The sequence below is a fragment of the Prinia subflava genome, chromosome 10 (assembly GCF_021018805.1).
Source record: "Prinia subflava isolate CZ2003 ecotype Zambia chromosome 10, Cam_Psub_1.2, whole genome shotgun sequence".
NCBI classification, from domain to species: domain Eukaryota; kingdom Metazoa; phylum Chordata; class Aves; order Passeriformes; family Cisticolidae; genus Prinia; species Prinia subflava.
Genome location: NC_086256.1, coordinates 29,547,091 through 29,564,220, shown reverse-complemented (window position 1 = coordinate 29,564,220; position 17,130 = coordinate 29,547,091). Strand labels below are relative to the sequence as shown.

General features: G+C 40.3%; 1 protein-coding gene across 1 annotated transcript in view; it reads right to left on the bottom strand.

Moving 5' to 3' along the window:
• Positions 1-17,130, bottom strand: part of DNM3 (dynamin 3) — a 164,634-nt gene that overhangs the window by 136,895 nt on the left and 10,609 nt on the right. Inside the window, exons 2-5 of the mRNA XM_063406686.1 lie at positions 11,439-11,512; positions 2,355-2,504; positions 777-980; positions 125-223 (exon numbers count right to left, since the gene is read on the bottom strand). Coding sequence (XP_063262756.1) covers positions 125-223; positions 777-980; positions 2,355-2,504; positions 11,439-11,512 — 527 coding nt within the window. The remainder of the gene's footprint in view (positions 1-124; positions 224-776; positions 981-2,354; positions 2,505-11,438; positions 11,513-17,130) is intronic.

Below are 17,130 nucleotides of genomic sequence, written 5' to 3'. Positions count from 1 at the left end.
GCAAAAGCAAAGAACACATCAAGTCCAGCAGAACCTCTGATTCATCTCCAGGACTCCCAAACACCCCCCCTCATCCAAACTACTTTCTGGACTGCAAAGAATAAAGGCAGCTGGACAGTCTCACCTCTACGAAGAGGGAGGAGTTTGTTTTCTAGAACTTCTCTTGCATCTGTTCCTTCATCCATCAGATCCAATTTTGTGATCACACCAATGGTCCTAAGGCCTGACCACAGCAGAAGCAGGAGGAAAAAGTTATGGAAGAATGACTTTGATTCAGAAGAACAATTACATCTCACAATTATGTAATAACTATCTGTGCCCTTCTCAAAGCTATCACACGATAACAGCTCCAACTCAAGTTATGACATGTCTGGAAAAGAAGGGAACATAATTGCCAGTGCTAAAGTCTGTTCCTCAAAAGTCCTTAGCAAAGCCCAGCATCCCTACAATATGACTGTATAAAATTTATAGTACCCAGAAATCCCATCAGCACCATCCCCCATTTTGCCCACTACCACAAAAATTCCTAGATAAGCACTGCTGCACTTGCTCATAAGACAGAGTGATAACATTTTAAAAATTCATTTACAGCAATATCACCCAAAAAATACTGCGTTAACAAACAGTTATACTGTGATATTGAAGACAGTGTGAGAATGTTAATACACATCTGTTTTACATACTATAAATTATAGAATTTCCCACAAGAGTTGGTCTGTTCTTTTCAATTATGTTATTACACTTGAGAACAAAAAGTGGTGACATTGAGTCCTTACCCTGAGGGTCCACTTCCTTTGCCAGCTTCAGGGCATCTGAGTTGGCCAGGTCAGTGTTAGCCGGAGTGACAGCCAGGATGAGGCAGTTCTCTCGTGAGATGAACTGCATGATCATGTCTCTGATCTGCTGCTCAATGTCCGGAGGCTGATCCCCCACTGGCACTTTAGTGATTCCCGGCAAATCGATAAGGGTCAGGCTTAAGACTACACGGACAACACACATCATAAAACTGGTCAGCACGGCTCACATGCCAACGAGGTCAACTCATCTACGGCTGCAGACACGTTTTAGTCACATGAAACACCACACAACTACCTTTACAGGCAGATAAATATATCAACAGTTATTAACAGCTCAAACAAAATGCCTGACAATCTGCAAAGACTTGTTTCCCCATTGGTCTTACATCTCTGGATTAATTAGTACTATTTAATATTTGAAATATTGCAACTGGTATAAAAATCATATCAAATATCCTTGAAGGCTCTAAGACAAATGACATGGCTTTCTGAATTCTGTCCCACAGCAGAAGCACAGGCAACAGACCACTCTCATCCAAAAAAAACTCCAAAAAAACCAAAATAGCTGTTTGGATTTTTTTTTAATATAGTGTTTCTCTGATCATGTTTTCACCCATGTCTCCAATTAAGAAATTCCCCCCAAAAATCAACAGCTAGCCTAACTTATACAGCAAAACTGTTGTTAAGGGACTTGGGGATGTGTTGTTGGTTTGGGGGGGTGAGTTGTTTGTTGGTTTTTTTTTAATCTGTAACATCTTGGAAAAGTCGGAAAGATGAAGAATTTAATCCATTAAGAAAACCTGGTTTGCTCTGGAAGGATTTCCCCAGTAAAGGCCACAGTGCCAGCCAGAGGCATCCTGGCTTGGGGCAAGGATCCTGCTGCTGGGGTAACAGGGCATCCTTTAGGGAAATGAGAAAAATGCAATTCATAGAAAGGAAACACCAGAAGTGTATCTGGAGTCCATTAATGAGACAACCGTGGCTGAACTAAAGACTGATCCTAATAAAACAAAGCAAGAGCAATAGGTAGGACATTTTCACTTTCTCCTGGAGTCAGCATGTTCAACAAACAAACTTTGAGGCAGGGGATTTAGTTGAGCTTCTCTACAGGTAGAAAAATCACATGTTTCAGCCAAACACACCACTTTTGTCATATATCAAAGACAGATTCAATTGAAAACATTTTCTCTAGATTGTCTTCATTAAACTGGGCAGATGGCAACCAGAGGAACCAACTTTGATATATACAGGGGGTCTTCAACAGAAAGCAACTTCAAACACTATTATTGTCTGACTATATTTTTAGTGACAGCAAACAATAAATTTCCAGTAAGGCAGGGAGACAGAGACTTTCTAGATCAGGGAATTCCTCTGGAGAGTGCCAAAATGAAGCCTTGTCACTAAGTCTCATTACTGGTCTTTACTAATTCAGCCTCAAAACTTTTCCAGCCCAGAAGAACAGGCAATAAGAACAGGTACAAAAGGTGTTGGCTACATAGACAGAGCTACATAATATGTTTATATGACATAAATGTAAAGCACAATGATTTTACCTACCATGTGGAGAATATATTCTTAAATTAATGGGAACTGAAGAAATGCCTTTGTTCATTCCTGTTACTCTGTCTGTTTCTACTTCAATTTCCTGACGAACTTCATCAAAATCAGTAAATTTCTTCCCTTTGCAGTGTAGAAATTCAGCATACTCTGTCAAGAATATCAATAACAACCCTGTATTTTACATGCTCATTGACTTGCACACCCACTCCCAAGCCCCCGGTGCTCTTCAGATGTGTGGGCACAAAAGCTGGGCATCATGGCTATGAGCAAAGCATTGTTATGACTACACAGATGAAAACCAGCCCTCAACAAGAAAGGCTCAGTTAAAAGTCAAGTTGACTGGATATGATTTACTGCTCCTATCTTTAGCACATCATCTTCTGGAACAATGTGAAAGATTCAATTAGATGCCATTTACAGTAATAGAATAGGGAACAGATTAAGAATGTGATTCTGAGTTTTCATCTGATCTCATTAATAGTTCCTAAATGGAAAAGTAATTCAAATTCTGTACATGAAAGATTTTTAGCATTTGCTTCAAAAACTAACATGCCACATTACACAGGAATTTAATAAAGGAATTCTGTAAATTTTTACAAGTTCAAAATGAAAATAAGATCACTTAAAAACCCTGTAATTTTTTAACACAGCTTCTCCTTTTCTAAAAGTTTCCTGTAGTCTAAATATGAATCATGTTTTCAAGTTTGCAAAAGCTTCTATAGAAATAGCTATGATTTTGCTGAAGTGGGAGAACACAAATAATTCCCAAGTCTTTAGTACCATACAAGTTGCTGTTATACCTTAGAAGAGCGTTGACCAGGAATCAGAGACAGATAATTTGTTATACCCAACCTTGACACTAAGTCCCTATTGTGACTTTTGAATCCAAATCCTGATACTAATTACTGCAACCTTTTGGTTGCAAAACTGGGGTTTCCTCCTCCAAAGCAGAACACAGAAGTTTACCTACACAGTGCGGCTGCCATCAGAAATAATGACAAACAGTAATTCCAGACACCAGCTCACATCCTGTCCCCAGCAGGTCTGAGCTGCAGGACTGGAGAAAGGCTGAAAAGACTTGTGCACGTTCCAGTTCATTTCATCCTGCAATGGAGGCCTGATCTCAAAGTTCCCTCTGGAAGTTTCTTCCCCAGAAAATGTTACTTGCTAACAAGCCCATGGCAGCCAGCGCAAAGCGCTTGCTTGGTACTCAAAGAACAGCAGCTGAGAACACCAGATGTGAGAATGTGGATTAAAAGAGGACCTTATGTGTCAGTACAGAAGCCTGTTCCCCAGAAGTCACTTTGTTACTACTACTGACAGAGCTGTTAAAAAAAAGTAATAAATAGTCAAAACTACAATAAATAGTTAAAGCAAACTGACAGGAAAAAAGGCCAGAATGGAGGGGAAAACATTAAATACCCACCTGTCTGTGCTACAATACCACAACCCCTCCAGATTCAGTGTGTGAGGAACAGGGAAATTCACCCTTGGTCAGACAAAAATACACTGCTTATTTTAAAAACAAGAGAGCACCTAATAAAAAAGCACCTTACTTTATATCCTTTTTTCAGCTGCATCAGCAAAATGACAATGAATGGGAGTTTTGCTTCATTATCCACTGTTCATTAAAAAAAAAAACCCAAGCAATATTCAAATATTTCAAAAAGAAAAATAACATGGTGCACAAAATAAAATATCTCAGTTGACAATTTACATTTGTAAAATTTGTCATCTCAAGGTTGGCAAATACATATCTAATAAAAAAGAGTTGACAAGTGGTTCATATTTTTTCCCACTTTTTCATGCACAGCTCCTGGCACAAAACATATATATATCCTTAGTTGTTTTTTTTGGTTTTTTTGGGTTTTGTTTGTTTGTTTGTTTGTTTTGGTTTTTTTTTTCTTTTTTTTTTTTCCCCAGTGGATCATCAGATTTTCTCAGGAAATTATTTCTAAATCTGGTAATTAATAGTTGGTGGCCAGCTGTAATCAGTTGACTCGGTAGCCAAGGAAGCTTTTCTCTTGGTCTCACTTCACACTCAGTAATAAATTCACTATCTGACAAGACTTCAAAGCAATCTAAATAAAAATGTTTGCTACTTTTTGGTTGGGCTAATATTTATCCAAACTCCTTGCTCCTGGTGCCATCTGCGTGCCAGCAGTGCTGAAGGAATAAGCTCCAGGGTGGCTCCTAACCTGTGGTGCCACACGCAGCCTACGGAATAAGAATTCCAAGGGACAAGCAGCGCTTTGTTGGGCTCCTTTCAGCCCTCAGCCTGTCCTTGGCACTGATGCCTTCAGCCAGGCTGCAGAAGCACACACTTTAATGCATCTCCACTTTCCAGCTTGCATGCACAGAAGAATACTAAGAAAAATGTTTTATTTACATTTCTGTGGGAATGGACACAAAGCCAGACAAGAAAAAATGATCCTGCCTGATGTCTAGCTTTCAGATGTGTATTTTTGGTATAAAACTGAAGCTACATTACGGGAAAGAACAATTAGATACAAAATTAAAACAGTCTTCGCATGTAAAATAACTCTTTTTTCCCCCAGACTCATTAAAAGCACCTTGGATAACAGAATGAAAAGGTAGCGTAGTTCCTTCAGTGCATTCCCAAGCGATTAATTATCTCTTCAGTTTTGATTACATTAGACAAATCATACAAATGAGTGATATGGGTTCACATCTTTTAAAATGCTCCTTATTTTTCCTATCAGTTGTATCTCCCTATGCCGTTATGATTTAATCTACCACAATGATATATTGTTATGAGCACTAAACAGCCACTGCTGTTCTCAAACGATTTCAATTATATAAACACTTGAGATATTTCATAGATTTGTCTCTAAGCTAAAGAGAGCCAAGTGACAAGGATCAGCCCTTAGGAATACGTAAGGGATGCTTTGGAAAACATCCTTGATCCGTATCAGGCTGAGCCCAAGAGCTTACAAAGCCCACAGATTTTACTCTGTACAGAATAATCTGTTACTAGAGGTCAGGAATTTGGCAAAATCAGAGACCTGGATTCAGAACTGCTCTCAAACGGATTTCAAGCTGAGTTGCTCCAAGTTGGTAGTGGTATCCAGTGAAGAGTACTCAAAAGGGATTGAAAGTGTTCCAAAAAGGTGTTTTATTAAATTGTAGGCCTGTAGCAAACATTTTTAAGGTATGCAGCACAGGAGTAATATTTGCTATTACTGCACCTTTTATCTGCCAGCCCCTTGGGGAGATATCGCTCAAGCAACAACACTTTTTACCTTCCGCTTTTTACCTTCTACCTTAATAAAGAATCTCCCAAAGCCTCAGAACTCCTTCCAAAGGAGTGATTTCAAGAGGGTGCTTTAAAACCATGCAAATAAACATCATCAGCCAAAGTACTTCACCTTTCTTTGATGATGGTCAGCTCTTCCTGAACAAAGTAAATGCAGTTAAGTGAATCTGGGCCATAGCAAATCACTCAATGGTGCTGCCTTGAAAAGAGCGGAAGTACCAAAAGCCCTTGTTGTCCTACCCAATCCACAATCCCTTTTCTGCTTTGCCATTTCTCCAGCTTTTCTAACTCAAAACCCAGTTATTCCACTTCTAATTTCAAGCAGAAAGGCTAAAAGAAATAGCAGTCCCCTGGCATTTCCTGAAGACAAAACAGAAAATCCTGGCAATGTAGAGAATTACAAGAATATCAAAGCAGAAGATATTAAACATGGAAACCAGGGTAGATCTCATGACAGTAGCTTCCACAAGTTACCTACGAGTTACTAAGAGCAGGTCACGCTCTTAGATACTCCTACCAGAGGAGGAAAAGCATTCTTTTGGATGCAATAATCTTCCACAACCTTCAAAGTTCTTGTTTGTAGAAGAAATCTCTCTCTGTTCTTTCAACCTTTTCCTCTGGATGATGCTTGCTATAGTTCCAAGCCCTCACACAGCCCTCCTCCAGGCATTTTTCTCTAAATTTACAGCGGCAGAGCTCTCACCAGAGCACTTTCCTTCCCAGCACTGAGAAAAAGCAGCACCTTGTAAGACTGCATTTCTGTGATGCATCCTGTACAATGCTCACTTCTCTATTTTACAACAGCACAGTATCAGTGAGTTCTGCTCTGTCAGAGATTCACTGTGAGCACCAGGTCCTTTTCTGAAAGCCAACAGTCTCCTCAAATACCAGCCTTTCAGTACAGAAAAAAACCACATCCCAGCTGAATCTGTTCCTGCTTTGGGGATATTTCTCTTCTTTTGTATGCAATTTGAATTCCAATTCTGCCCACCAGTATCTTCCATATTCTCACTTGTATTTGCCAAACACCAACTTAATAAACACACTCTATTCTGTCATCCTATCAGTAAAACAGAATACTGAACATGTTGTGGAGGGGTGTCCCTTCCACTCTGTAAACAGCTGTGCATCCATCCCACAACTCGCTAAATCATGTTTCTCAAGATTGCTTATATTTTCAAGAAACAGAAGATAATTTAAAAATCTTTACTGTAGCCAAGATACGATACCCACCACACCTAAATTTACAAGCCTGCTACCCTGTAATAAAAAAATTATTGCACTGATATGACAGGGTTATTTCCGTGATGAGTTTGTGTTGGCTGCTGTTCACCTCAAATACCTTTCAGACTACTAGTTTATAACTCTTAGAGATTTCTTTCTTCTCAAAGTGAACTTTGACTGATTCTTCTGTCACTTTCCTTTACGATCTTTATGAAGATGGGCATATATAGAGCCATTTTCCAGTGTTAATGAGGGGATTCCATCTTTCCTAATAGGTAATGTCCCTGAGCATCAGTCTGGGATCAAGGAAACAAAAGCTTCCAGGCAAACCCAGGTAAAACCAAATATTTATGGGTAGCATTAATCTGTCCCAACATGAGCTGAAGCTCATATCCCATTCTGAGGGTCCTGATGGGTTGAGCCCACCAAGCCATGCTGCCAGAGCTCAGCAGCCACTGGGATTACACAGATCACCAGTACAGACCACAAGGGAGAGATGTGCAGGTGCAAAGGAACACCTGCAGTCTCTCTGACCTTACACAAGCTTCAGTTCAGGTTTCACACCAGCAGCACTGCCTCTCTTCCAGGATGTCCATTCTGTCTGGGGGATGAGCCTTTCACTGTCCCAGGAAGGGGTCACCCATCATTACCATCCTCTCCTCCTGCTGGTGGCACTTTTTAGCTTTTGGGTTCCACACCTCAGTAATCACACTGATCTCTGAAACATCCCTGTTCATCACTTGAATGAGAGTGGATCCAGGAAATGGCAGCCACTGTCTGCCCTTCCTCCCTGTAAAGTGCCCGCTGTCTTTCCTGCTATTGGCACCACGGCATTTTTCTAGTTTTGGTCCCTGAAGACCACTAAATGCCTGCCAGCTGATGAAGTCTCTAAGATCATTGTGTTAGCTGAAATAACCAGTCTAAATTGTTTTAATATTTCTTTTTCTGTTAGAGGATTGTTTTTGCCACCAGATGGCAACAGAAGATGTCTATGCAAGAGGAGTAGTCTTGCAATACACGAAATTTGGATTAAAGCTCAACAACCTCAATAGAAAAGAGCATCTGCAAGACTTCAGAAAAAATCAGAATGTCTTTTAAATCTTATGATTTAGTTTCCACTTAGTATTCTAATTAACAGAACTCAAAAGTGGGTATTGTAATTATGACTCATTTATTTTAAAAATGTCCACCTCATAATGATTTTCAAAATCCATTAATCTGCTGAAGCAAGAAGAAAATCTGAAATTTCTCCAAGAACAGTTATCAACATGAGGAAAATAACTCTCCTAGAACCAGGATATTTAAGATGTAAATAACAAATAATAAAATTTACACAGCAGGCAATTGATTTTTAGCAAAGACAAGACCTACTACAAAGACTTCACACATTATTGTTGCCAGTGCTGTTCAAAAACAATGTAATACCTAATCTCGAAGAATCTAGTCATTATCTCACCTGCACAGGCAGAAGAAAGCATAGCAAGAACAGATTGCCTAAGGTTACACAGAATGAGTGGCAGCAGAAAGAAAAAAAAAAAAAAAACCAACCACAAACAAAAATCACAACAAACAAAAAACAAATAAAAACACCAACCCATCTCTCAAGATCTCAGAAATTCCAAGTCATTACCTTCTAAAGCTTATTCAGCAGCACCACTTAAAATATCTATTAACTCCAACAAAAACGATTTAATCTTACTGCTATATTAGATAAAAAAACTACCAAGCTAAAAACTACACTCAGTGTTGTGAAACAAAACCTTAGAATGTTGAAGTAATAAGTTTTAGTGTAAAAATTAAGGAACAGCAAGTGAAAGGAAGAAAAACCCACCAGCTCACAAGCACACCCAAAATTCTCATCCCAGGTCAGCTGTGCACCAACACTTGCATCTTAAAGACACACAATTTCTCACATTATCAAACTCAGAGAAAAATACCCAAAACTAATTAAGACTGACTTGTTACTGACAATATTTAATTAAAAACGTATCATTTGCCTTTAATATTTCAGCAGAGTTCATATTTGCATGAATGTGGAGTGCAAATGCCATAAAGCCATTTAGGAATTGTACCGTCAGTGATTAAAGGAGGCCAACAGGTCACAGCTTTGCACAAACTACACAGAACTTTTAAAATAGGTAAACTAAATTCTAAAAATAAAAACTATATACTCCACATCTTTCATGAGATGCCTTTCTTACCACTGAATTGTTTAATGCTCCCCCTGCAGAGGCAACAGCTCTTTACCCAGATGTGTCAGATCTCTCAGGTGCTGGAGGAGCCCTGGTCAATCCTCACAAGCAATTCCTGCTGCATCCTTCCAGGCCATGTCTGACACGAATAATGGATGGGCAAAGCTTTCTCTTACTTTGATGTGCACAAATGCCACCTCTGCTAATTTTCATCTCTCAGTGTAATGACTCAAAGATTTAACCTCCTCTGTCAATAAAATTCACATTCCAAAACTATTCTCAGCCACTACCAAAATGTTGCTGAAGTATCTTGTAGTCATCTGTGCCTGCCTGTATAGAAAGGGCCCCCTCTCTCCCAAGGAATACTCCAAGATTAAGAAAAATTAGTTACTTTTAAGAGTCAAGAAAAATCCTAGGGTTAAAAATTAGTTTTGTTTAATACAGCAACAAGGAGCTGATACAGCCCTCTAATTATTCTATAACATTTTAGATAATTCTGGGCTTCACAGAAATCAGTCCAGCATCTGCTTCCTGTAAAAGAACACTGTGCTTCTCTAAGCAGTTTTCTTTATTTTCTTTTCTTAAAATTAGTTCACCAAGACAAAGGTGACTTAGAAGATAAAGTTACTTGGAATTTCACCATCAAGAACAACAACGACAGTGGAACAAAGTTTAAAGAAAGTAACAAAATAATTAAAGCTTGCATTTTAAAGGTCTTGGCATTTAATCCCAAACAAGAACTACACAGCATTTCCCAAAGGGAGAAATACACCTTGACATCCAGGAAACACAAAATTAGGCTGCTACTCGGCTCTCCTGAATTTTTAAAGGTTTGTGTTGTGTTATTTAAGCTATAATGAAGAACCAATTTTCAGCAGAAAAGGTACCTGTAGGAAACCTAGAGGCCTACCTAAAGCCAGTAATACTTTGGGAACACAGTAGTGAGGAAATAGAGAAAGAAAAACTCTAAACCAAGGGACAATGATGATTTTACAACAGAGGCCAACACAGAGCAGCCAGGGTAAGGTTAGGATGGGTGTCAGTGGGTATTTAACTTAGAGTGTAAATGCTCACTTACTGCCAAGTCCCCTCAGTTCAGTCTTTTTGAAAGGATCACCAGCACAAAGCTCTAAGCTTTTCTTCTGGTCTTGCATGGTGCTGGAAAAGTCAGTGAAGACTCTTCACAGCTAAGCCTAATCCATGCATTTCTGCATCATCTGTCAGAGGCCAAAAGCCAGATCTGCAGAAATGGCAAGCATTCATTTCTCCAACTAAAACAAATGTTAATATTTACCATATATAAAAGACTGTAAGTGTATAACACAATCCTGAAGTTCCTAAGCTGAGTATGCAGAAATATCAAATTCTACTGATTTTCCTTTCTCTTCCACAGTGTAAACACCATGGAAAATTTCATGGAGGCACTGAAAGTATGACTGCATTTTAAAAGCAATAGTTCAGAAAAAACCCTGAAGCCCAGGCAGACTGCAGTCTACCTTCCTATTGAACAATGCAAAGACCTTCAGGAAAGAAATACACACAAAAACTTAATTACACCTCACACACAGGTTTACAGGCAGCTATAATTTTCTTTTTTCCACAGTTTCATCATGGTCCATAATTCACAGACCACTTTTTGGTTTTCAACGCTGGTTTGGATGTTATTTTGTTTCTATTTTTACTGTTTTGAGCAGAAGTAAATGGCAAAGCAGTGATTTTTGTTGCTTACATTGGTTTAGAAGTAGCAACACCAAAAGCTGGGGTGATGGTGAACCAGAGCTGCTTTTAGATATGCCAGGGAACTGAGCTACACCACAGCAGCCCAAGTGCCCCGTGGAAGGGTACAGAGAGGTGAATTCTCATGAAAGATCTCAGTATGTCCCATAGCTTAGTGGTACACCCAAAAACATTTTTATTTTTGACCAGACAAATACACAGAACCCTTGTTTTCCCCCAATCCACCTTCTACTCTACTTAGTGAAGTGAGCCCAACCAAAATAGACAAGTTCTGAAAGCAGCCTGTGTGGAATCAAATCTGTGTGCACTGGAGCAAGAGTTAAAGGTAGAAGTGCAGCAATTTTGGTGTGTTAACTAATACAGCTCATCAAGAAATGAATAAATCAAAGGTAATTTCCAAAGCATACTGCATGTAAGGATGTGGATTCAATCCACCATGTGCTCCAGGATTGAGATGTTACCATTTTCCCACAATGGGAGATGTCATGAGCTGGTCCTGAGCGTACAATTTTGAAGCAGCAGCCCCTTGTTCCCGACAGTCTGGTGCCATCTTTCTTCACACTGCTCATGTCTTCTTAGAAAAGTTTTTTCTCCTGCTGAAGTGCATCAGCACTTTGTCCAGGAACTGACACAAAAAGAGGAAGAGATTACCTGTTTTGGCAGTGATGAGTTGCAGGACCAATGGTCGTCTTGTCACAATTCCAGAACCTCGTGGAAGAAAATCCCTAGAAACATTAAAAAAATAGTTACTAGCCAGAAGTAATGTGCAATTACATAAGATACTGGACTAATATGGAACCTCCTCTGTATGAAAATGGAAAGTAGCTGTGGATAGATTTATATCAAACGCTCCTATAAAGTAGGGCTGTTAATTTTGGTTCAAGATAGCAGTAGGTCATTACACATTAGACAAATGTGTATTAAAACTAAATTACTGTCTCAGGGTACTGCCAAGCCTCTTCAAGACCATCACATGTAACACCTCACCTTGCATAGTAAGAGTACCCAAGCCATGCCCAGAATCACCCAAACGATTCTGTCACCGCTGCACGCTTCATCCAAAGAGGACAGGACACAGGAATGCGCACACTCACACAGCACACCAAAGCTCTGCACAAACCAAACTGGCAGCACTCTGCACCACTCTTTCACACACTTCACTTCTACCAGTTCAAATTCCCAATAACTTTTCCACCAACACAACTGCCCAGAAGTTTTTTAGTAAAAGCAGAACACCAGAAGTCCTATGGGACAGCAGGACAGAGTGTCCTTGGACCAGAAAGCAAGCAAGGAGGCAAAGACACCAGCGCTACCATATCATTATGCATCCCCATGATCCTTTCCATGTCTCTAAAGACAGGGAGACTCCTTGTGCAATTGAAAAGAAAGAAACCCAAAGCAAAATAACACATTTTTCTCAGTGTCTTCCCCAGTTGCCAGACCTATTAAATATTTAGAAACTATGAGATGAGGTCCAGTGAGAGGGTTTGTACAGTGTTTCCTTCAAATTAGAGTCTTCAGAGGAATAAAATTTAGGGATAAAGAGTTGCTCAAACAGTGTCAGCTCATCAAAATCCCCTCATTTTTCTTACCTTACAAAGCATGTTGAATCACTTTCCTGCCTCCTTAGCAGCACTGCTAACTCACCTCTCTGGCTCAGGTGAAAAGCAACGCAGCAAAGGATTAGGGCAGCAATTTTCAGTGCAAGGGCAGAGCTGATCTGGGTGACTGTTGTTATACACCTAAGGGCCTGCACAGAGGTGAGGCAGGAATGTGCAGTGTCTTTGGCAGGGACGGGGAAAGGACAAGAGTCAAAGGAACAAAGCAGAGCCCTGTCCACAGAACTGCTAAGCCAGGTCTGCTCAAGCTCTTGGGAAATCACCTCCTGCCTATAACCACTGAGGATCCTCCTGCTGACCTTGCACTACGTAAAGGAAGCCCGGCTTTGGCATCTCCTTTAAAGGCTGCACAGAGACCTGCATGGTTTAAAACAGGCCTTGAGGGTACATCTGTGAAAAACAAACCACACAAATACCCAGGGTATTATTTGCAATAATATGCAAATCAGAGGATATTAGATCTGAGCAGTCCCAGCACAAGCCAGGCTCAGGAATGCAATGGTGAACCTCTTTCCACAAGCACCAACAAGGTGGCAAAGCTTCGGCAGAGAAGAAACACAGCAACTCTACCTGTGACACGAGTACTGAAGGTTTCCTTCCCAACCTAACATCTGTATATAAAAAAAAAATAAAAATAACATGCAAGCAGTGGTAAGGCTCTGAGGACCAAGACCAGCTGTCAGCTCTGCCCTGCACCACTGTAGAACTCCCCAGCATTTTGAATGAAACTGTTAATTTCTAGCAAAATTGTGTTTCCTTTTCTCAGTACCTGGCAATGTGTGCTTACAGTGTGATGACTCTGCAAACCAAAGCACACCGTGAAAGGGGAGCTGTTCAAACACAAGCTCGCTCATTAACTTCCCTACTCAAACACAGGCCTGCAGGCAAAAGTACAATTAATTAGGAATTCAAGTAATCTCTAAAGCAGAGACCCTGCAAAAACATAAGATGTACTGATTTAAATCTGCTGTGATGCTTTATAACATTTGAGACAGCAGCAGGATACTACAATTAGCTTAAAGAGATGCCAAAGGCCTTCAGTTAGGTCTCTATCATAATTTCAGTGTCTGCTAATGGAGAGAAAGCTGCCCCTCAATGAACATTTACTGATATTTTCTCATGCAGAAACAGAGAAAATAGTAATGGGAACATGGTCATACTTCTGTATACACTGAAATGACAGCAGCCCAGGAGACAGCAAATGCCTATTAGGATTACAGTTTCATACATTGGTTTTCAAGCACTTAATATCTGTTTTTAAATATTTTTTTCCCCATCAAGAAACTAAAATGAATTGCCACTCAGGACAAAGTGGTCACCCAAACCAGTGTCCTCTACAGCACCACAGGAGATAAGAAAATCCTTTGGGGAGTCAAAGACTGAAAAGATTTATTGATTTTCTGCTTCAGCCTAAGCACATTCAGCGATAAAGAACACTGCATTAATGCATCTCCCAGCGTACACAACACTGACCTTTCCTCAACAGCAAAATTACAAAGAAAGGTAAGATAGTTTTCCTTCAGAACATCCTCTTAATATGCCCAAAAGTGCTGGCATTCTTTAACCCTGTCTAATGGGCTGAACTATCTTCTGTTAAGCAAACGTCAGCACAGAGTGGTTCCAGCCTGGTGAGAGGGAGAGCTGTGTTGATCACATAACCAACTAAAAAGCACAGCAGCAGGACATAAAACTTCTGCTACAAATGCACAGTTTGAAGAGGGAAAAAGAAAAAGTCAAAGAATGAGGGTAATGGGGTTCCCAGGGAGAGTTCAGGAGAAAATTCCTCACCACCATTTAACCCCTGAATGGGTGTTTTACCTCTGTGAAAGAGACACTGACATCAATCTGGCCACAGATAGGGTGTTTTTTTCAACATTTGAAATTCCAGCTTCAGCCACAGGGCAGCGGCACCTGTGTGCGTTCTCTGTACAGCTCAAATCAGATGCTACAAATAAATACAGAAACTCTACTTACACAGTAAGTACACAGCACACATACAGAAATGTAAGTCAAATCTGAAACGTAGCTTGCACATCTTTAGGAAAAGTAACCTAGTACCACACTGCAGGGAATCAGATCAAATGCTGTGCAACTGCTTCTGCAGAAAAGCCTACCTGACATGCACAGAATGCAGCTCCTCTTCCCCTCCCCTTGGAACAGAAAGCATTCTCTAAAGGGTTTGTTAGTGGTGCTGAGCGAAACGGTTCTGTATCAGAAATGGTCCCACAACTCATACAAGTAACAGCAGCAAGAAATACAACAGCAGTGGACAGAGCCAAGTCCCAAAGGTTCCTTCCGACCAAAAGGACAATGCCCCTCCATGTCCTGAGGGCCCACCCTAAATTCTTCTAAGGACAGACTCGAGACAGCTGCTATCCACACCTTTTGCTTAGCACGTACACATTTGTTTAGTGGGAACTGGGAGAAAAAATTCACATCAGAGTTGAAGCAGGTGCAAAGAAATCCATCTAGGAAAGTATTCATGCCTGAGAATTTGGAGGGGGAGAAAGGCTGTTCCTTGTGGTGGGGGCAGTGAGCCTGGGAGCACCTGCGTGCACAACTGCAGGACCACTGAACAATGAGGAAGAGCAGGGAAGAAGAAACACATTGTGCAAGAATAAAGCTGGGAATGAAAGCCCTGCTGCTTTAAGAGACATTCATCCCGCATTAAGATTCCAACTACTTTTACATCCTCGGAGCACTTTCAGCACAGAGCACTGTGCTGACAGCAGCTGTACCAGCACTGCAGTGACAGGACAGTCCATCAGCAAGCCTGGCCAGTGCAAACAAGAGGCAGTCAGGTCTGCCAGGACATCCCTTCAGGAACTTGTCAATCTTAGAATGCACTCAGCTGTTACAATATCATTAAATACTTTCAAGAGCAAAGTATTTTCAGGGCTAAAAAATGTTTACCCTATAAAACTACTCACGTCTTACTGCATAACATAAGCTGTGTTGTCTTCTCTAGTACTGCTCACTTCTAGTATCAGAGATCTGGACAAGTGTATCTACTAAGTTTGGTCTGTACTGTTTGTTTAATGCATAAAGGAACTGACAATAGCTTGAATTTGACTTGCTAAAAGCCAGGTCCCAAACTTCTGCCACAGTATGGTGAAACAAGTTAGCAATGGCCATACCAAGACTTCAGCAGTTTATAATAACAAGCCAGTTCAGGCTTTAAGATGAAAAAGTAATTAGACAACACATTAATTGAAGAGTCTCGTGGAAGAGAAGATGGAAATTTCAGGAAGGGCAGAAACTGCAGGGAAATGCTGGAAAGCAAACTAGACAGGAGCTCGTCAGTGAGGTGGTCTCATTCTAATGCAGGACTGCAGCTTACAAAGAATAACACATCAAACAAATAAAGCATAATGTGTTTTGGGGGGATTTCCAGGGGGAGTTTCCATTTAGGAGATCTCTAGCACACTAACAGTATTTATTATGTAAAAAAAAAAAAAAAAAAAAGACAAAATAAAACAGAAGAATCCCCAGTATGTGTGAAAAATGATGATGCATCACTGTTTAGAACTTATTTGTAGTTTCAGAAGAGTAACTTATATTTGTTTTTCCTTGACAGTATAGGGCTGAGAAATGTCCTGTGCTTTGATCGGTTACATGGTCAGTATCACACATGACAAATGGCAACTAATTTACATCAATACCAATGTAATTAATTCATACAAAACATAGGGAGAATCCAGGAAATCAAATAACCGAGGAAAATGTTAACGATTACACGGTAATTGCATTAATTAAAGAGCTACAAACAATTAAAATTGATAGTGATGAATTGTTAAAAAAATCAGAATTGCCTCCAAAGAAAAAGCCTCCACATTTTTCACAAAGGGTAGAAACATGCCAGGCTCAGGACAGGAGCCAGAGCTCTCTCACAGAGAAGCAGAAATGACCCATCTATTCCACTGTGCCAGACAACATTAGCAATGTCACGGAAGTTCTCCCTAACATAAAGTCCATCCCAAGTCCCCAAACCACCCTCAAATGCAGCAAGGCCATGATCCATCAGCAGCTAATAAAAACAACAGTGCATTGGTAGCACTTCCCACAGGCTTTTATTCCCAAGTTTTGCCAAGGAATGCAACACAGCTTTAATTGCAATAGGAAGCAATTGTGCCCAAAGTCAAAAGTTTTCCTGGGCCTTTTTCCAGCAGTGTTTATTGTTTTATACAACTCCAGCCTGGCACACCAGGAGCACTTGTGGCCCATATTAGCAGCTGAATGACCATGCCTTGTGCAAAGACCACACAGTTTCACAGGAACACTGACTCATGTCCATACAGCGTCTCCAAGTTCTGTGGAAAACACACAGAAGTACTCAAAAAGCTTTCCTTTTTTTCCATTTCTTATAGTTAGCCTCAAAGCAAATGCTAAAAAACTCTAGAAACATGAAAAAGCATGGTCCAGTGTAAGCCTGAGGATGGGAGGCACAAAACTTTTCTAACTTCTTCCACCAGGTTTTAAAAGCTCATAAACCCCACCCAGTTTATTTGGAACTGGAGAACTCTTAATGCTAAAAATATACATCTGCAGACCTATTTTGCTCATTCTATCTCACCTGCAGTTTTGCTCACCAACCCCACAGAGGATCCAGCAGCAGATCCTTCACTCACTTTGAATGTATTACAAAGCAAGGTATATCCAAGAAATGGGAAATGTACTTTGCATTTACTCAGAGACCTTCTTAGGAATTAAGTCCATGAGGTTTG